Here is a 22704-nt window from a genome sequence, read left to right as displayed (position 1 = left end):
GTATATATGTATGTGTGTATAAATACATATGTATATATGTAAATATATATGTACATATATGTATATATATATACATACGTGTATGTATTTATGTATGTCTGTATATATATGTACATTTGTTTATACTAATACTAATATATGTATGTATATATATATATATATATATATATATATATATATATATATATATATATATATATATATATATATATATATATATATATATATGTCTTGATTGGATTATCCAGAGAATAGTGCTCGATACCGTGGTAGAGCGCAATATGTAGGTGTGGGAAAAAATCACAAGACTACTTCATCTCTACAGAACTGTTTCATGATTGAGGGAACCCCTCATGAAACAGTTCTGTAGAGATGAAGTAGTCTTGTGATTTTTTCCCACACCTATATATATATATAAATATATATATATATATATATATATATATATATATATATATATTTGAATGTTTTGACACATTTGTGCATGTTTGTGTTCTTCTGTCATTATCAGGACCAGCTGGACAAGATGGCCAAAAAGGCTCTCGAGGTAAAATATTATCCACTCTTTGCATTATTAGGGCTGCATTCATCTATTATTTTTTATAATCGATTAGTTTGTTGGATTCAAGTAATGGGATAAAACACACTTTATAGTCAATATAATATCTAACGTGTAACACACAGGTAATAGTTTAACCTTCGTCTTGTGTTAGGGTCGGCACCGACCCATTTTAGTTTTTAAATGCATAAAAGAAGCACATAAATTTATTTTTATGCATCAAGGCTTTTTTGACTTTGTCAGGAACCTCTATTTCAACAAAATAAAACTTTTTTTTTTTGTTTCACTAAATTATAAAATGCTCTGGTTGAAATTATGACATTGGTGTTGTTAGGGTCGGTTTCGACCCAGTTATAAAAATAAGACTATAAAGCACTAAGTAGAGCCAAAACTGAACACACTGACGGCCAGCTCCTCTCCCAATCGTGTGAGCTTTAGTGGATTCTCATTTTACCTTGTTATCCTGTACAAAAACAAACACAATTTACGTGGTTCTTTTATGCATTTAAAAACTAAAATGTCCAAACATTTGAGGTCAATTCAGTATAGAGTTGTTACTATGTTAAAATTATTAAAATGAAAAAATAAATAAAACACATTTATTTAAGAGATGTGCTCTAATACCCCTCAGTAATGGTCAGGTAACACAACAACCTTTTTTATTTATTTATACGATTCTCTTGAGGTTCGTTTTACCATTTTTTTCAATTGAAATCGAGGGGTGTTCCGACAAAAAAAAAGGCCTAATGGCCCACACCAAAAATATTAAAACCAGTATTTTCATGGATAAGGAAACCTAACGAGGTAACCAAGAGACGGGAAACAAATTGGATGATAGATCGTTGTTTTTAGTGTATTTTACAGCTGATTTAAGACATGGGTCAAAACGACCCGTTAAAATAAGAGATGGTAACAGGAAGCTAACACAAGAGGAAGGTTAAATAAACCAAAATATTTCCACTTGCCATAACCATCATTTTGTCTAATAAATGCACATTATTGACATTGAAATTGTTCTTTTTTAAAAATGTTTTCATTCAAATCACACTTTTAGCATGTGTGCATTGATAAGTCATTGAAGGATAATTGGAAACGAAAGAAAGTATGTCTAATCATTTGATTACATTAAATCAATTCATGTTTGCATTAAAGTTTTGTGGAGCTCCTCACATCTGAACATTGTTTACAATCACAGCAAGAACCATTCGGACCGAGAAAGTGACGATTTCCCCATTAATTTGAGCGAGGATGAAAGATTTGTGGATGAGGAAAGTGAGAGTGAAGGACTAGAAAAAAAAACAAACAAAAACGATTCAGATGTTATTAGACACATTTACTAGGATAATTCTGGAAAATCCCTTATCTGCTTATTGTGTTACTAGTGTTTTAGCGAGACTATATGGTCGTACCTGTACAACCTGAAAGTCGGGGTGACCGCCAGTGTCTCCAAGGGAAGCCACGTTTCTCGACGAGGCGAAGACAGCCGTTGGGGCATCACTATACAGTGTACATCCACGACTAAACTACTACCACAACTTGGTTTACTATTTATAAAATATAATAATGGAGGGTAACCTGGAACTAGAAATAGGCCACCCGGCCTGAATCCACACTTCCCTCGCCAATCACCTTCGTTTCCCAACCCTCACCCTTGAATAAATAGGCCTTGATGCCGTCTACGGAGTGTTGGAAGACTGTTTTGCTGTTAGACCCCGTCCAAATTTGCAAAGCTGCGTCTCTGACAGTTGCAGGAGGAACGGCGCAAGCTCTCCGCTCATGTCTACGGTAAGAGCCGACTTATTACCACCATTTTCTCTACCATGTGGTAGGGAACCATGTTCGCTTGACCGCTCTGTTCCATAGTAAAGTTTCACCGTCATCTTTCGGGAATGTAAACAAGGAAACACCGTCTGTGTTTGTGTTGCTAACCTAGTCAGTGGCCTAGTGGTTGGAGTGTCCGCCCTGAGATCGGTAGGTCGTGAGTTCAAATCCCAGCCGAGTCATACCAAAGACTATGAAAATGGGACCCATTACCTCCCTGCTTGGCACTCAGCATTAAGGGTTGGAATTGGGGGTTGAATCACTGTAAATGATTCCCGGGCGTGGCACCGCTGCTGCCCACTGCTCCCCTCACCTCCCAGTGGGTGATCAAGGGTGATGGGTCAAATGCAGAGAATAATTTCGCCACACCTAGTATGTGTGTGACAATCATTGCTACTTTAAAGGCGGCCGCAATACACCGCTTCCCACCTACATCTTTCTTCTTTGACGTCTCCATTATTAATTAAATAAATGGGTTGTACTTGTATAGCGCTTTTCTACCTTCAAGGTACTCAAAGCGCTTTGACACTACTTCCACATTTACCCATTCACACACACATTCACACACTGATGGAGGGAGCTGCCATGCAAGGTGCTAACCAGCAACCATCAGGAACAAGGGTGAAGTGTCTTGCTCAAGGACACAACGGACGTGTCAATGTTGGTACTAGGTGGGGATTGAACCAGGGACCCTCGGGTTGCGCACGGCCACTCTCCCCACTGCGCTTCTTCCACATTTACCCATTCACACACACATTCACACACTGATGGAGGGAGCTGCCATGCAAGGCGCTAACCGCAATACACCGCTTCCCACCTACATCTTTCATCTTTGATGTCTCCATTATTAATTAAATAAATAAAGGTGTTGTACTTGTATAGTGCTTTTCTACCTTCAAGTTACTCTAAACGCTTTGACACTACTTCCACATTTACCCATTCACAAACACATTCACACACTGATGGAGGGAGCTGCCATGCAAGGCGCTAACCGCAATACACCGCTTCCCACCTACATCTTTCTTATTTGATGTCTCCATTATTAATTAAATAAATAAAGGGGTTGTACTTGTAGAGCGCTTTTCTACCTTCAAGGTACTCAAAGCGCTTTTGACATTACTTCCGCATTTACCCATTCACACACTGATGGAGGGAGCTGCCATGCAAGGCGCTAACCGCAATACACCGCTTCCCACCTACATCTTTCATCTTTGATGTCTCCATTATTAATTAAATAAATAAAGGGGTTGTACTTGTATAGTGCTTTTCTACCTTCAAGTTACTCAAAGCGCTTTGACACTACTTCCACATTTACCCATTCACAAACACATTCACACACTGATGGAGGGAGCTGCCATGCAAGGCGCTAACCGCAACACACCGCTTCCCACCTACATCTTTCTTCTTTGATGTCTCCATTATTAATTAAATAAATAAAGGGGTTGTACTTGTAGAGCGCTTTTCTACCTTCAAGGTACTCAAAGCGCTTTTGACATTACTTCCGCATTTACCCATTCACACACTGATGGAGGGAGCTGCCATGCAAGGCGCTAACCGCAATACACCGCTTCCCACCTACATCTTTCTTCTTTGATGTCTCCATTATTAATTAAATAAATAAATAAATAAATTGATTGTACTTCTATAGCGCTTTTCTACCTTCAGGGTACTCTAAGCGCTTTGACACTACTTCCACATTTACCCATTCACACACACATTCACACACTGATGGAGGGAGCTGCCATGCAAGGCGCTAACGGCAATACACCGCTTCCCACCTACATCTTTCTTCTTTGACGTCTCCATTATTAAATAAATAAATAAATGGGTTGTACTTGTATAGCACTTTTCTACCTTCAAGGTACTCAAAGCACTTTGACACTACTTCCACATTCACCCATTCACACACTGATGGAGGGAGCTGCCATGCAAGGCGCTAACCGCAATACACCGCTTCCCACCTACATCTTTCTTCTTTGTTGTCTCCATTCTTAATTAAATAAATAAATGGGTTGTACTTGTATAGCGCTTTTCTACCTTCAAGGTACTCTAAGCGCTTTGACACTACTTCCACATTTACCTATTCACACACACATTCACACACTGATGGAGGGAGCTGCCATGCAAGGCGCTAACCGCAATACACCGCTTCCCACCTACATCTTTCTTCTTTGTTGTCTCCATTCTTAATTAAATAAATAAATGGGTTGTACTTGTATAGCGTTTTTCTACCTTCAAGGTACTCCAAGCGCTTTGACACTACTTCCACATTTACCCATTCACAAACACATTCACACACTGATGGAGGGAGCTGCCATGCAAGGCGCTAACCGCAACACACCGCTTCCCACCTACATCTTTCTTCTTTGATGTCTCCATTATTAATTAAATAAATAAAGGGGTTGTACTTGTAGAGCGCTTTTCTACCTTCAAGGTACTCAAAGCGCTTTTGACATTACTTCCGCATTTACCCATTCACACACTGATGGAGGGAGCTGCCATGCAAGGCGCTAACCGCAATACACCGCTTCCCACCTACATCTTTCTTCTTTGATGTCTCCATTATTAATTAAATAAATAAATAAATAAATTGATTGTACTTCTATAGCGCTTTTCTACCATCAAGGTACTCTAAGCGCTTTGACACTACTTCCACATTTACCCATTCACACACACATTCACACACTGATGGAGGGAGCTGCCATGCAAGGCACTAACCGCAATACAACGCTTCCCACCTACACCTTTTTTTTTTTACATCTCCATTATTAATTAAATAAATAAAGGAGTTGTACTTGTATAGAGCTTTTCTACCTTCAAGGTACTCAAAGCGCTTTGACACTACTTCCACATTCACCCATTCACAAACTGATGGAGGGAGCTGCCATGCAAGGCGCTAACCGCAATACACCGCTTCCCACCTACATCTTTCATCTTTGACGTCTCCATTATTAATTAAATAAATAAATGGGTTGTACTTGTATAGCGCTTTTCTACCTTCAAGGTACTCAAAGCGCTTTGACACTACTTCCACATTTACCCATTCACACACACATTCACACACTGATGGAGGGAGCTGCCATGCAAGGCGCTAACCAGCACCCATCAGGAGTAAGGGTGACGTTGCTCAAGGACACAACGGACGTGTCAAGGTTGGTACTAGGTGTGGATTGAACCAGGGACCCTCGGGTTGCGCATGGCCACTCTCCCACTGCGCTACTTCCACATTTACCCATTCACACACTGATGGAGGGAGCTGCCATGCAAGGCGCTAACCGCAATACACCGCTTCTCACCTACATTTTTCTTCTTTGATGTCTCCATTATTAATTAAATAAATGAATAAATAAATAAATGGGTTGTACTTGTAGAGCGCTTTTCTACCTTCAAGGTACTCAAAGCGCTTTGACACTACTTCTACATTCACCCATTCACACACTGATGGAGGGAACTGCCATGCAAGGCGCTAACCGCAATACACCGCTTCCCACCTACATCTTTCTTCTTATTTGACGTCTCCATTATTAATTAAATAAATAAATGGCTTGTACTTGAATAGCGCTTTTCTACCTTCAAGGTACTCAAAGCGCTTTGACGCTACTTCTACATTCACACACTGATGAAGGGAGCTGCCATGCAAGGCGCTAACCGCAATACACCGCTTCCCACCTACATCTTTCTTCTTTGACGTCTCCATTATTAATTAAATAAATAAATGGGTTGTACTTGTATAGCGCTTTTCTACCTTCAAGGTACTCTAAGCGCTTTGACACTACTTCCACATTTACCCATTCACACACTGATGGAGGGAGCTGCCATGCAAGGCGCTAACCGCAATACACCGCTTCCCACCTACATCTTTCTTCTTTGACGTCTCCATTATTAATTAAATAAATAAATAAATAAATGGGTTGTACTTGTATAGCGCTTTTCTACCTTCAAGGTACTCTAAGCGCTTTGACACTACTTCCACATTTACCCATTCACACACTGATGGAGGGAGCTGCCATGCAAGGCGCTAACCGCAATACACCGCTTCCCACCTACATCTTTCTTCTTTGACGTCTCCATTATTAATTAAATAAATAAATAAATAAATGGGTTGTACTTGTATAGCGCTTTTCTACCTTCAAGGTACTCCAAGCGCTTTGACACTACTTCCACATTTACCCATTCACACACACATTCACACACTGATGGAGGGAGCTGCCATGCAAGGCGCTAACCGCAATACACCGCTTCCCACCTACACCTTTTTTTTTTATATCTCCATTATTAATTAAATAAATAAAGGAGTTGTACTTGTATAGCGCTTTTCTACCTTCAAGGTACTCAAAGCGCTTTGACGCTACTTCTACATTCACACACTGATGGAGGGAGCTGCCATGCAAGGCGCTAACTGCAATACACCGCTTCCCACCTACATCTTTCTTCTTTGACGTCTCCATTATTAATTAAATAAATACATGGGTTGTACTTGTAGAGCGCTTTTCTACCTTCAAGGTACTCAACGCGCTTTGACACTACTTCCACATTCACCCATTCACACACTGATGGAGGTAGCTGCCATGCAAGGCGCTAACCGCAATACACCGCTTCCCACCTACACCTTTCTTCTTTGACGTCTCCATTATTAATTAAATAAATAAAGGGGTTGTACTTGTATAGCGCTTTTCTACCTTCAAGGTACTCCAAGCGCTCTGACACTACTTCCACATTTACCCATTCACACACACATTCACACACTGATGGAGGGAGCTGCCATGCAGGGCGCTAACCGCAATACACCGCTTCCCACCTACACCTTTTTTTTTTTACATCTCCATTATTAATTAAATAAATAAAGGGGTTGTACTTGTATAGCGCTTTTCTACCTTCAAGGTACTCAAAGCGCTTTGACGCTACTTCTACATTCACACACTGATTGAGGGAGCTGCCATGCAAGGCGCTAACCGCAATACACCGCTTCCCACTAACACCTTTCTTCTTTGACGTCTCCATTATTAATTAAATAAATAAATAAATAAATGGGTTGTACTTGTATTGAGCTTTTCTACCTTCAAGTTACTCAAAGCGCTTTGACACTACTTCCACATTTACCCATTCACACACTGACGGAGGGAGCTGCCATGCAAGGCGCTAACCGCAATACACCGCTTCCCACCTACATCTTTCTTATTTGATGTCTCCATTATTAATTAAATAAATAAAGGGGTTGTACTTGTAGAGCGCTTTTCTACCTTCAAGGTACTCAAAGCGCTTTTGACATTACTTCCGCATTTACCCATTCACACACTGATGGAGGGAGCTGCCATGCAAGGCGCTAACCGCAATACACCGCTTCCCACCTACATCTTTCATCTTTGATGTCTCCATTATTAATTAAATAAATAAAGGGGTTGTACTTGTATAGTGCTTTTCTACCTTCAAGTTACTCAAAGCGCTTTGACACTACTTCCACATTTACCCATTCACAAACACATTCACACACTGATGGAGGGAGCTGCCATGCAAGGCGCTAACCGCAACACACCGCTTCCCACCTACATCTTTCTTCTTTGATGTCTCCATTATTAATTAAATAAATAAAGGGGTTGTACTTGTAGAGCGCTTTTCTACCTTCAAGGTACTCAAAGCGCTTTTGACATTACTTCCGCATTTACCCATTCACACACTGATGGAGGGAGCTGCCATGCAAGGCGCTAACCGCAATACACCGCTTCCCACCTACATCTTTCTTCTTTGATGTCTCCATTATTAATTAAATAAATAAATAAATAAATTGATTGTACTTCTATAGCGCTTTTCTACCATCAAGGTACTCTAAGCGCTTTGACACTACTTCCACATTTACCCATTCACACACACATTCACACACTGATGGAGGGAGCTGCCATGCAAGGCGCTAACGGCAATACACCGCTTCCCACCTACATCTTTCTTCTTTGACGTCTCCATTATTAAATAAATAAATAAATGGGTTGTACTTGTATAGCACTTTTCTACCTTCAAGGTACTCAAAGCACTTTGACACTACTTCCACATTCACCCATTCACACACTGATGGAGGGAGCTGCCATGCAAGGCGCTAACCGCAATACACCGCTTCCCACCTACATCTTTCTTCTTTGTTGTCTCCATTCTTAATTAAATAAATAAATGGGTTGTACTTGTATAGCGCTTTTCTACCTTCAAGGTACTCTAAGCGCTTTGACACTACTTCCACATTTACCTATTCACACACACATTCACACACTGATGGAGGGAGCTGCCATGCAAGGCGCTAACCGCAATACACCGCTTCCCACCTACATCTTTCTTCTTTGTTGTCTCCATTCTTAATTAAATAAATAAATGGGTTGTACTTGTATAGCGTTTTTCTACCTTCAAGGTACTCCAAGCGCTTTGACACTACTTCCACATTTACCCATTCACACACACATTCACACACTGATGGAGGGAGCTGCCATGCAAGGCACTAACCGCAATACAACGCTTCCCACCTACACCTTTTTTTTTTTACATCTCCATTATTAATTAAATAAATAAAGGAGTTGTACTTGTATAGAGCTTTTCTACCTTCAAGGTACTCAAAGCGCTTTGACACTACTTCCACATTCACCCATTCACAAACTGATGGAGGGAGCTGCCATGCAAGGCGCTAACCGCAATACACCGCTTCCCACCTACATCTTTCATCTTTGACGTCTCCATTATTAATTAAATAAATAAATGGGTTGTACTTGTATAGCGCTTTTCTACCTTCAAGGTACTCAAAGCGCTTTGACACTACTTCCACATTTACCCATTCACACACACATTCACACACTGATGGAGGGAGCTGCCATGCAAGGCGCTAACCAGCACCCATCAGGAGTAAGGGTGACGTTGCTCAAGGACACAACGGACGTGTCAAGGTTGGTACTAGGTGTGGATTGAACCAGGGACCCTCGGGTTGCGCATGGCCACTCTCCCACTGCGCTACTTCCACATTTACCCATTCACACACTGATGGAGGGAGCTGCCATGCAAGGCGCTAACCGCAATACACCGCTTCCCACCTACATTTTTCTTCTTTGATGTCTCCATTATTAATTAAATAAATGAATAAATAAATAAATGGGTTGTACTTGTAGAGCGCTTTTCTACCTTCAAGGTACTCAAAGCGCTTTGACACTACTTCCACATTCACACATTCACACACTGATGGAGGGAACTGCCATGCAAGGCGCTAACCGCAATACACCGCTTCCCACCTACATCTTTCTTCTTATTTGACGTCTCCATTATTAATTAAATAAATAAATGGCTTGTACTTGAATAGCGCTTTTCTACCTTCAAGGTACTCAAAGCGCTTTGACGCTACTTCTACATTCACACACTGATGAAGGGAGCTGCCATGCAAGGCGCTAACCGCAATACACCGCTTCCCACCTACATCTTTCTTCTTTGACGTCTCCATTATTAATTAAATAAATAAATGGGTTGTACTTGTATAGCGCTTTTCTACCTTCAAGGTACTCTAAGCGCTTTGACACTACTTCCACATTTACCCATTCACACACTGATGGAGGGAGCTGCCATGCAAGGCGCTAACCGCAATACACCGCTTCCCACCTACATCTTTCTTCTTTGACGTCTCCATTATTAATTAAATAAATAAATAAATAAATGGGTTGTACTTGTATAGCGCTTTTCTACCTTCAAGGTACTCTAAGCGCTTTGACACTACTTCCACATTTACCCATTCACACACTGATGGAGGGAGCTGCCATGCAAGGCGCTAACCGCAATACACCGCTTCCCACCTACATCTTTCTTCTTTGACGTCTCCATTATTAATTAAATAAATAAATAAATAAATGGGTTGTACTTGTATAGCGCTTTTCTACCTTCAAGGTACTCCAAGCGCTTTGACACTACTTCCACATTTACCCATTCACACACACATTCACACACTGATGGAGGGAGCTGCCATGCAAGGCGCTAACCGCAATACACCGCTTCCCACCTACACCTTTTTTTTTTATATCTCCATTATTAATTAAATAAATAAAGGAGTTGTACTTGTATAGCGCTTTTCTACCTTCAAGGTACTCAAAGCGCTTTGACGCTACTTCTACATTCACACACTGATGGAGGGAGCTGCCATGCAAGGCGCTAACTGCAATACACCGCTTCCCACCTACATCTTTCTTCTTTGACGTCTCCATTATTAATTAAATAAATACATGGGTTGTACTTGTAGAGCGCTTTTCTACCTTCAAGGTACTCAACGCGCTTTGACACTACTTCCACATTCACCCATTCACACACTGATGGAGGTAGCTGCCATGCAAGGCGCTAACCGCAATACACCGCTTCCCACCTACACCTTTCTTCTTTGACGTCTCCATTATTAATTAAATAAATAAAGGGGTTGTACTTGTATAGCGCTTTTCTACCTTCAAGGTACTCTAAGCGCTCTGACACTACTTCCACATTTACCCATTCACACACACATTCACACACTGATGGAGGGAGCTGCCATGCAGGGCGCTAACCGCAATACACCGCTTCCCACCTACACCTTTTTTTTTTTACATCTCCATTATTAATTAAATAAATAAAGGGGTTGTACTTGTATAGCGCGTTTCTACCTTCAAGGTACTCAAAGCGCTTTGACGCTACTTCTACATTCACACACTGATTGAGGGAGCTGCCATGCAAGGCGCTAACCGCAATACACCGCTTCCCACTAACACCTTTCTTCTTTGACGTCTCCATTATTAATTAAATAAATAAATGGGTTGTACTTGTATTGAGCTTTTCTACCTTCAAGTTACTCAAAGCGCTTTGACACTACTTCCACATTTACCCATTCACACACTGACGGAGGGAGCTGCCATGCAAGGCGCTAACCGGACTACACCGCTTCCCACCTACACCTTTCTTCTTTGACGTCTCCATTATTAATTAAATAAATAAATGGGTTGTACTTGCATAGCGCTTTTCTACCTTCAAGGTACTCTAAGCGCTTTGACACTACTTCCACATTCACCCATTCACACACTGATGGAGGGAGCTGCCATGCAAGGCGCTAACCAGCAACCATCAGGAGCAAGGGTGAAGTGTCTTGCTCAAGGTTGGTACTAGGTGGGGATTGAACCAGGGACCCTCGGGTTGCGCACGGCCACTCTCCCACTGCGCCACGCCGTCCCAATTGAACAAATTGCAGAAGATTCAGCAACACAGATGTCCAGAATACTGTGGAATTATGCGATGAAAAGAGACGATTTATAGCTGTGAACGGGGCTGGACCAAAATGTCCTCTACAATTGGTATTGGCATGTGTTGCAATGTTAATATTTCATCATTGATATATAAACTATCAGACTGCATGGTCGGTCGTAGTGGCTTTCAGTCGGCCTTTAAGACAACAACTCATCGGCGGTTTCTCCTCAATGACCTCCAAATAACCCCCACAGGTGACCAAGGCAGTCCCGGCCAGCCTGGACTCAGAGGTCCTTCTGGGCTGCGTGGAGAAGCAGGTCCTCCAGGTAACTCGACATTTATCATCACCTGCAACAACATGTCAATCAATACTTGCTATTAAAAGACAACTGCTGTTCCCCTGCAGGTGCACCTGGGCATCAAGGTCCACCAGGTAAAGATCTAAAGATGTGCCCTTTAAAAAAAAAAGTATGAAGTCAAGCCGTGATGATGTCATCTTCTACTTGCAGGTGAACCAGGAAGAATTATTAATGCAGGTAAATGTCCTAGAAAGCACACACATGTACCAAAGGAGATGATTCTTAACCATGTTGGACTCTTCCAGCTGGACTCTCCACTGTTGGTATCCCTGGACCTCCTGGGCCTGCAGGACCTCCAGGTCCCAGTGGGCCTGCTGGTCTACGTGGTAAATCCTCTTTTCTATTCATCATGTCAACTCCTCACACTGGCTCAGCTCCTCCATCGTGCTCTGCTCAGGTCCCAAAGGCGACAGGGGAGACCAAGGACTAGCTGTGTCCTCGACCGGGACTTTCAGCTCCAGCTCCACGGCCGAGAGTGAGTGCCGATCTCCCGTTCGGGTCCGAATGTTGCATTTGTGGAACTTTAGATGGGTGATATTTGCTGAAGGAATGCAATATGAGAGGCTTAACTAAACAGGAAGCTTGAGAGACGGACAGGAAATGAAGAGAGAGAGAAAACATATCACACAGCCAAAGAATACATTAACAAAAATAAAAATTCACTATGGATGGTAAATAATAAAATAAATATGTATATATTTATATATACATATATATATATATACGTGTGTGTTTACTCTTAATAATTTAGAGTGCTAAAAATATTGTTTATAATATAATAGTATTATTGTATTGATTTTCTTTAAATGGTAAGATAACATTTTTGATAATAAATATTGTATATAAATATATATAGAATACATAATATATCAATAATAATAATAATAAAATAAAATCACAAATTACGTAGGTTTTCTTGTCAAACTACAGTGTTGAAATGTTAATGATTAAAATAAAATAAATATATATATATATATACACACCTTTATGTATTTATATATATGTAACATATATATACATATGTAACATAAATAATATATACATACATATATGTAACATAAATATGTATATATATTTATATTTATTACAATGTTGAAATGTTAATGATTAAAATCAAATCAATCAATCAATCAATTTATTTTATTTAGGCAATCTTCACATAAAACAAAGAACAACAACAAGAAAAGAGAAAAAAACAAAAAACAAAAACACTCATTTGAGCAAGGATTGAGCCGAAAGGGTGTAGGTTGAAGCAACGCTTATATAAACCTACCCCATCACAACAAGAACAAGGTTCAAAATATATAAAATCTAAAACATGCTTCACTTATATTACTTTTTTTTTAAACAATATATAAGCAACATATATGTAGCACACGTCTCATATACACAGTTTAACATTTAAATCAAACATATACATTTGTACACTTATATATATACATATATATATATACATATATATACATATATCATATATATACACAACTTATAAATATACACATTTACATATACATATACAGATGTGTATGTATATATATATATATATATATATATATACATATATAACATATACATAATATATGCATACATATATGTAACATAAATAATTATAAATATGTATATATATTTTTATTTTATTTAGTGAAGCGAAGTGAATTATATTTATATAGCGCTTTTTCTCAAGTGACTCAAAGCACTTTTACAGTATATAGTGAAACCCAATATCTAAGTTACATTTAAACCAGTGTGGGTGGCACTGGGAGCTGGTGGGTAAAGTGTCTTGCCCAAGGACACAACGGCAGTGACTAGGTTGACAGAAGCGGGAATCGAACCTGCAACCCTCAAGTTGCTGGCACGGCCACTCTACCAACCGAGCTAAACCGCCCCTATATTTACAATGTTGAAATGATTAAAATCAAATAAATATGTATACACATTCACATATACATATGTGTATGTATATATATATATATACATTTATGTGTGTGTGTGTATATATATATATATATATATATTAGGGCTGGGCAACGATTAAAAATTTTAATCGAAGTTAATCGCACTATTTCTCCGATTAATCGTGATTAACTGCATTGTATACGCAAAGCCCAATAATGAATTCCAAAGTAGTGTGTAGTGCAACTTTATTGGAATATTCTCCCACATGAACAAAAGCGCCAAAACATTTGTTGTGCAAACACAATTTAAATCAGTCCTTGTTAAACAGTAGCAGTTAAATAGCATATTTTATGAAAATCAACTCAAAAAATGTAAATACAAACATTTAAGCTTATTTCCACTGCCAGGGTATTTAAGTTATCTTGTTTGTTATGGAAAATAAATATAATCTACATACAAATCTCTGAGCCACAATCATAACATCCGAACAGGCAATTTCTGAGGTAACAGCAGAAACATTTTTTTTTATCAGGGATCTTATGTTTAAAAAACCTATATTATAGGTAGTGGGCTGTTTTAGAGAATTTTTTATTAAATTATCCGTAGTAGCAATATTAATAATGTTGTGTTTATTCTGCATAGTGCACTTAAAATAATTATGACCATATCTAGGAATTGATATTATGGGAATTTTCCAATTGTTTGCTTGGTGCTTTGATAAACTGAAGGCATCATATACATGGTACTATATTGTGATGTTATGAGCCAGGGGGAAAAAGAACTACCCTACCCAGCATGCAACAGGAGTGACGAGCATGCGCGGTAGCCCGGTATAGGTTGTGTCGCCATGACGGCATCTTGTATGTTGTGATATGCACGCTCTGAAAGCAAACGTTAAGAACTCAGCCAACACTCCTGGTCTGCATTATTCATAAATAGACAGACAACACATATACTCCGCTGCTTCACAGGCCGCTGGATGTAGCCGGCAAAGTATTCCCATGCTAGCTAGCCCGTCTAGCAAGCACGCCTCATTCAGTCCAAAACGGCCCGATCTATCCACATTCAGAATTGTCTGGCGGTCGTAAGTGATCCCGGAGTGACCACGCTGTAAGCCAGCCATGAAATTTGCAGAAATGTCCGGTATTTTTGCCAAATGTTCCATCTTTACCAAGAGCCCCTCGACCCGGAAGCCCATCCGGGCGCCGCCATCTTTTTAAGAAAAAGCGTTAACAAAATAAAAGCATGTAAACAACATACGCAAATGTGCGATAAAATAATTGTCGGCGTTAATAGATTGATGAGTTAACTCGTAATTAACACATTAATTTGCCCACCCCTAATATATATATATATATATATATATATATACATACAGGACTGTCTCAGAAAATTAGAATATTGCGATAAAGTCCTTTATTTTCTGTAATGCAACTAAAAACATGAAAATGTCATACATTCTGGATTCATTACACATCAACTGAAATATTGCAAGCCTTGTATTATTTGAATATTGCTGATTATGGAAAACTCAAAAATCCTATCTCAAAAAAGTAGAATATTTCCTCAGACCAAGTAAAAAAAAAAAAAAAAGTATAACAGCCAAACCAAATCAAACACTTGAAAATGTCAATTAATGCACTCAGTACTTGGTTGGGAATCCTTTTGCACGGATTACTGCATCAATACGGCGTGGCATGGAGGCAATCGGCCTGTGGCACTGCTGAGGTGTTGTGGATGCCCAGGATGCTTCAAAAGCGGCCTTTAGCTCATTTGCATTATCGGGCCTGGTGTCTTTCAGCTTCTTCTTCACAATAACCCACAAATTCTATATGTATTCAATTCTCTATGTATACAAATTCTCTAAATATATATTTATATATATATGTATATATATATATATATTACTCTTAATTTAATTAATTAATTTAATAATGCTAAAAATATTGTTTATAATATTATAGTATTGATTTTCTTTAAATGGTAAAAGGTCATTATGGGGAAGATTACATTTTTTATAATAAATAATATACATAAATATACATAATAAAAATATATACATGATAATAATACAATCAAATGACAAATGATGTAGGATTTCTTGTCAACAGGCTACAATGTTGAAATGTTCATGATTAAAAGGTAGATTAGTAAGATATTAAAGTTTATGTATGTATTTATTCATTTAAATCATTTTCTAACTGCAATTATTTGTAAGGTAGGTTGACATAAAAATTCAACATTTTTTTTTAGAAATTCAGAGTAATGCATCTACTGAACATTTTGACTTCATCTTGTCTTTATTATAAAGATTTATTTTTTTAATTGATTACATTTTTGTGGTGAAATTAAATAGATAAAAAAAAATAATACATTAATTAATTCAAAATGACACATTTTATAAAAAAAAAATAGCATGAATAAAAAGACAATAAAAATCAATACATTTAATTTTTATTTAAACATATGATTAAATATACATTTATATTGCTTTTATACATTTCTTGACTGTTGCAAAGCACTGTATTGTAAAATTACAAAAAAATATAAAATAAATTCATAATTCAGTTTAAATAAAAAAAAATTAAAAATTCCGGTTTTAATATTTTGATAAATTGAACATGAATTTCAAAATGATGTAAAAATGTGACTGTTCCTCAACTCTTCTCATCTTCTCCATCATTCAGGACAATATTCATCAGGTGGTGTCTCCTTGCTACCTGGCCCACCTGGTCCACCTGGACCACCTGGACGTCCAGGTAATCCCGCTTTTTTTTTTTTTACCGCATCCTTCAAACTGCAGGACTCCAAACCTAATGGTGTCAAATATTGTTATCAGGGGATTCAAGGCAGGGTCCTCAGGGACTACCTGGTCCACCTGGTCCATCAGGTACGTCTTGCTGGAATTCAAAAAAAGTTTAGACTTTGACTTGTAAGCGCTGCTCTCATGCATGCAGGTTACGGGAGACCAGGTCCTAAAGGAGAGAAAGGGGACTCTGGTTTTGTATCCAGCTCTGGTACGGACTTTTATTACACCGTCTTTTAATCTACAATCCCCGTTTCCATAGGAGTTGGGAAATTGTGTTTGATGTAAATATAAACAGAATACAAATCCTTTTCAACCCATATTCAGTTGAATATGCTACAAAGACAACATATTTGATGTTCAAACTCATTGCAAATAATAATTAACTTAGAATTTCATGGCTGCAACACGTGCCAAAGTAGTTGGGAAAGGGCATGTTCACCACTTTTCTTTTAACAAAGGTTAATTAGAGTGCTCAGGTAGTTGGTTGGTGTGTTAGTTGTGTAGTCAGTCGGTCAGGTGGTCAACTAGTTGTTTAATTAGAGTGGTCAGGTAGTTGGTTGGTGTGTTAGTTGTGTAGTCAGTCACTCAGGTGGTCAACTAGTTGTTTAATTAGAGTGGTCAGGTAGTTGGTTGGTGTGTTAGTTGTGTAGTCAGTTGGTCAACTAGTTGTTTAATTAGAGGGCTCAGGTAATTGGTTGGTCTGTTAGTTGTGTGGTCAGTTGGATAGTTACTTTTTTAATTAGAGTGCTCAGGTAATTGGTTGGTGTGTAAGTTGTGGTCAGGTGGTCAACTAGTTGTTGAATTAGTGATCAGGTAATTGGTTGGTGTGTTAGTTGTGTAGTTAGTCAGTCAGGTGGTCAACTAGTTGTTTAATTAGAGTGTTAAGGTAATTGTTGGTGTGTTAGTTGTGTAGTCAGTCAGTCAGGTGGTCAACTAGTTGTTTAATTAGAGTGCTCAGGTAGTTGGTTGGTGTGTAAGTTGTGTAGTCAGTCACTCAGGTGGTCAACTAGTTGTTGAATTACAATGCTCAGCTACTTGGTTGGTATGTTAGTTGTGTAGTCAGTCGGTCAGGTGGTTAACTAGTTGTTGAATTAGAATGCTAAGGTAGTTTGTTGGTGTGTTAGTTGTGTAGTCAGTCAGTTAGGTGGTCAACTAGTTGTTTAGTTAGAGTGCTCAGGTAATTGGTTGGTCAGTTTGTTGTGTAGTCAGTCGGTCAGGTGGTTAACTAGTTGTGTAATTAGAATGCTAAGGTAGTTTGTTGGTGTGTTAGTTGTGTAGTCAGTTAGGTGGTCAACTAGTTGTTTAATTAGAGTGCTCAGGTAATTGGTTGGTGTGTTAGTTGTGTAGTCAGTAAGTTAGGTGGTCAACTAGTTGTTTAATTAGAGTGCTCAGGTAGTTGGTTGGTGTGTTAGTTGTGTAGTCAGTCAGTCAGGTGGTCAACTAGTTGTGTAATTAGAGTGCTCAGGTAGTTGGTTGGTATGTTAGTTGTGTAGTCGGTCAGTCAGGTGGTCAACTAGTTGTTTAATTAGAGTGCTCAGGTAATTGGTTGGTGTGTTAGTTGTGTAGTCGGTCGGTCAGGTGGTCAACTAGTTGTGTAATTAGAATGCTAAGGTAGTTTGTTGGTGTCTTAGTTGTGTAGTCAGTCGGTCAGGTGGTCAACTAGTTGTTTAATTAGAGTGCTCAGGTAATTGTTGGTGTGTTAGTTGTGTAGTCAGTCGGTCAGGTGGTTAACTAGTTGTGTAATTAGAATGCTAAGGTAGTTTGTTGGTGTGTTAGTTGTGTAGTCAGTCAGTTAAGAGGGCTCAGGTAGTTGGTTGGTGTGTTAGTTGTGTATTCAGTTGGTAGACTAGTTGTTTAATTAGAGTGCTAAGGTAATTGGTTGGTGTGTTAGTTGTGTAGTCTGTTGGCCAGGTGCTCAACTAGTTGTTTAATTAGAGGGCTCAGGTAGTTGGTTGGTGTGTTAGTTGGGTAGTCAGTCAGTCAGGTGGTCAACTAGTCGTTGAATTACAATGGTCAGCTACTTGGTTGGTGTGTTAGTTGTGTAGTCAGTCGGTCAGGTGGTTAACTAGTTGTTTAATTAGAGTGCTCAGGTAGTTGGTTGGTCTGTTAGTTGTGTAGTCAGTCGGTCAACTAATTGTTTAATCAGAGTGCTCAGGTAATTGGTTGGTCTGTTAGTTGTGTAGTAAGTCGGTCAGGTGGTCAGTTAGTTTTTCACTAGTATTGTTTGTGTGTTGATTTCTTTGTTTTGATTGACCACGGGTGTATTTGAGTTACCATAGTTACCATATCTGGTTTAACAAGGGTGTATTTGAGTTACCATAGTTACCATATCTGATTTAACAAGGGTGTATTTGAGTTACCATAAGTGTTTTTAATTTACCGTGGGTGTATTTGAGTCCACATTTATTTGTATACTTCTGCTATTTTGCCAACGTTGTGTTGAGTTTATCCAGTCTTAGTTTCGACTCTGCTTGTCTCTCAGGAACCTACTATACTGGACAACCAGGACCCCCTGGACCTGCTGGGCCTGCTGGCCTGAAAGGATCCACAGGTGACCTCCAAGACTTCTAAATCCTAAACCATTGTGATCCATTAGAAACTATTCCATTAACTTTGAAATCCTGTTTTACCAGGTTCTCCTGGACCAAGAGGTTTCCAAGGTAACCACTTCACTCGTATGCCAACATGCTTTATAGTTTTGTGGCGTTGTTGACCAGTTTTGATCTTCGTGTGAACCAGGAGAGCCCGGTTTGCCAGGAAGACCAGGAAGCTTGGAGAGAGGTCAGTTTGGGAACGTTCTGACATACTGTAAGTCGAGGTCTACGACACTAACGGTGGAGTTTCCTTATAGTGACAACATATAACGGAGAACACAGCGTACAAGGACCTCCTGGACCACCAGGGCCTCCTGGTCTGCCAGGTCCACAAGGACTGAAAGGTAAAAACCAGTGAGAAAACAAATTCTGCCTTAACAGGAGACAAGATCTGAAGGTTTGTTGTTTTGGCTTCCAAGGTGACACCGGAACTCCTGGTATTCCCGGATCTTCTCGAGGTAGACTGAACAAAATCTCCCCAAAAATTGCAAGAGTTTTTCTAAAAATAACATTTCACCGCTTTTTGCTCAGGCTCAGTCTCAGTCGCCTCAGGGCCTCCTGGTCCTCCAGGTCCGCAAGGACCTCCAGGGCAGCCCGGTTCCTTCACCTCGTCCGTCGAGATGCGGCAGTACCTTACGGATTACATAAGTACAAAACCCCTCTCAGGCTCCGGGACTACTTGTAGAGAAGAAACTCCACGACTAAACGTAATTTATGTTCAGGTCGAGTCAGAGAATCCACCATCCAGGGACCTCCAGGTCCACCTGGACCGCCAGGACAACCCGGAATCTTTACAGGCTCGTTGGAGGAGATGTCTGCTCGCATTGTCGCCTACTTGCAACGTGAGTCTTTGGCGTTCCTCGTCCTTTCCCTGGGAGTCTTGTCCGACTCCGTGCTCCTTCTCCAGGTACTGGTTCAAGCTCAGGGATCAGCATTGGAGTTCAAGGTCTTCCCGGACCTCCCGGCCCCTCAGGTCCCGGTGGGGCGCTGACTATCAGTGGTCTCATCGCCATGTTACAGAGTCAGTACTCTTTGAGCCTCTGGTCCTTTTCCACTGCACTGTACCTTGCTACGACTAAGAACCGTCCGGTACTTTTTCCCGTATCTCTTCTCCCACTGGTCCAGCAGATAATCGTGAAATGATAGGGTAAACCGATAAGCCGACCTGGGGTTAGTCCGTGGTTTTCGGCAGTACTGCGCAGTGGAAATATACCAATCGAGTCCATTCACAACCGAGTTCTCGCGTCTAATGAATGTCTCTCCAGGAGACGAAGTGAGGAGATACATTACGGGGCCACCAGGACCTCCTGGTGCACCGGGAAGTCTTTCCAACATTTACAATATCGAGGAAGTGGCGACGTACGTCTTCAACATAATGAACGGTAAGGCCAGAGTCCGTCCGGGTAGTGGTTCTAGCACCGTTCAACGACAATCTTTCGGCCCACAGACCGAGGACTTGCAAGAGGACCACCCGGACCGCCAGGCCTTCCCGGGCCTCCAGGTGGAGGAGACTCGGGCTACTCGACCGTGACGATAGATTACACGGCACTGATCAGAAGTACGATTTTTTTTTTTTTTGTAGTCATCAAGTGAATCGGCACAAGTTCACTCTCTTGTCTTGTAACACAGACCCAGAGTTCCGTACTTGGATTAGTTCCTCCGCAAACCAAGGTCCCGCCGGTCCTCCCGGTGTTCCGGGACAATCCGGTCCTCCGGGGCCTCAGGGGCCTCCGGGGGTGTCCGTGCTAGGAGCCGGTGGTCGCGGGTACACCTTGGAGGAGCTTCAGCGTTACCTACAAGGTAGAACACAATCCAGTCTGGGTCCTCACTAAAACGGTTTTACCCCAAATCTGAGCTGTCCCTCATGGGAACGGACAATCATAAAGATTTCAATGATCCCCAGGCTCTGGACTCCGAGGTCTTCCCGGCCTCCCCGGACCTCCGGGCCCACAAGGACCAGGCGGTAGTCACGGTGGGACCGTCACTTACAGCGGCAGCTTCCCCCGGGAGACCATCCGCACTGAAGTCCACGACTATCTGAGCAGTAAGTTTCCACCACGCGCCCTCTCGGAACAAACCTCACCAAGCAGCTCTGTTCCTTCCAGCCGAGAGCGTCCGACGCGCCTACACCGGAGCCCCGGGGCCGCAGGGGCCAAGAGGCCTGAAGGGGGAGCGCGGAGAGCCAGGTTACACCCAAAGACAGAGTCAGAGCTCCTCTCAGAGCTCGGCTCAGAGCGACTCTCGCTACGTGTCCCAGCAACAGCAGGTCAGCGACGTCAGCGACTACACCAGCGTGGCCTTGAAGGTCACCGACTACATCAAGAGTGAGTTCCAAGGTCAAAGCAGCGCCATGACTCAGCAATTTTTGGAGCTTAAACACCGGACGAAGTTCTTCTCAACAGAAAAACTATTATAACCTATATATATGGAAGCAGGAAGTTCAAATAATTATTACTCATTAATATATCTTAATATATTTTGTTAAAGTGACCTACAGGGCATGATTAGAAAAATAATAATAATCAAAAAAAGATAATATAGTTTACCACAGCTTTTAAAAGATAAAACTATATTTACATTTTTGCAAAAAAAAAAGTATATATTTGTTTATAAAAATATATACTTTTCCATGTTTTATTTATGTGTATATATACACACGTATGTGTATCTATATGTATATATACATGTGTATATGTGTGTGATTGTATGTATGTATCTGTGTGTATATATATATATATACACACACATATATACATGTATATAGGTGTGTGTGTATATATATATATACACACACCTATATACATGTATATATATACACACATTTTTGTGTGTGTGTGTATATATATATATATATACACACACACACACACACACACACGTATATACACACGCGTATGTGTATATCTATATATACATGTATATATTTGTGTGTGTATTATATATATATGCATATATATATATATATATATATATACATATATATACATATATATATATACATACATATATACACATACATATATACATATATATATACATATATACACATACATATATATATACATATATACACATACATATATACATATATATATACACACACGTATATGTGTCTGTATGTACATATATATATATAATATAAACACGCATGTGTGTATATCTATATATACATGTATATATTTGTGTGTGTATTATATATATATATATATATATATATATATATATATATACACATGTATATTTACACAAACACAATACATACACATACACCTCGACCATATAAAGATGTATTTGTATACATATATACGTACGTGTGTGTGTATATATATATATATATATACACACACACACGTATGTATATATTTATATATAAACATATATAAATACACACACACACACACACATATATATATACATACATACTTATGTATGTATATATATGTATGTATTTTT

General features: G+C 39.7%; 1 protein-coding gene across 4 annotated transcripts in view; it reads left to right on the top strand.

The window, feature by feature from the left end:
• The window catches only part of LOC133559645 (collagen alpha-1(XVII) chain-like), a 78844-nt gene that overhangs the window by 53019 nt on the left and 3121 nt on the right, over positions 1 to 22704 (top strand). For all 4 annotated transcript variants that reach the window (XM_061911594.1, XM_061911593.1, XM_061911592.1 and 1 more), the window contains 22 exons: positions 512 to 547; positions 11848 to 11919; positions 12000 to 12026; positions 12103 to 12129; positions 12198 to 12278; positions 12350 to 12427; positions 16536 to 16607; positions 16688 to 16738; positions 16806 to 16865; positions 19140 to 19208; positions 19291 to 19317; positions 19397 to 19438; positions 19509 to 19595; positions 19671 to 19709; positions 19783 to 19899; positions 19974 to 20093; positions 20159 to 20272; positions 20517 to 20633; positions 20699 to 20809; positions 20881 to 21051; positions 21155 to 21295; positions 21357 to 21575. In XM_061911594.1, the coding sequence (XP_061767578.1) occupies positions 512 to 547; positions 11848 to 11919; positions 12000 to 12026; positions 12103 to 12129; positions 12198 to 12278; positions 12350 to 12427; positions 16536 to 16607; positions 16688 to 16738; positions 16806 to 16865; positions 19140 to 19208; positions 19291 to 19317; positions 19397 to 19438; positions 19509 to 19595; positions 19671 to 19709; positions 19783 to 19899; positions 19974 to 20093; positions 20159 to 20272; positions 20517 to 20633; positions 20699 to 20809; positions 20881 to 21051; positions 21155 to 21295; positions 21357 to 21575 (1878 nt within the window). The remainder of the gene's footprint in view (positions 1 to 511; positions 548 to 11847; positions 11920 to 11999; positions 12027 to 12102; positions 12130 to 12197; positions 12279 to 12349; positions 12428 to 16535; positions 16608 to 16687; positions 16739 to 16805; positions 16866 to 19139; positions 19209 to 19290; positions 19318 to 19396; positions 19439 to 19508; positions 19596 to 19670; positions 19710 to 19782; positions 19900 to 19973; positions 20094 to 20158; positions 20273 to 20516; positions 20634 to 20698; positions 20810 to 20880; positions 21052 to 21154; positions 21296 to 21356; positions 21576 to 22704) is intronic.

Source organism: Nerophis ophidion, linkage group LG09 (assembly GCF_033978795.1).
Source record: "Nerophis ophidion isolate RoL-2023_Sa linkage group LG09, RoL_Noph_v1.0, whole genome shotgun sequence".
Classification (NCBI taxonomy): domain Eukaryota; kingdom Metazoa; phylum Chordata; class Actinopteri; order Syngnathiformes; family Syngnathidae; genus Nerophis; species Nerophis ophidion.
This window is presented reverse-complemented; position numbering and strand designations above follow the sequence as displayed.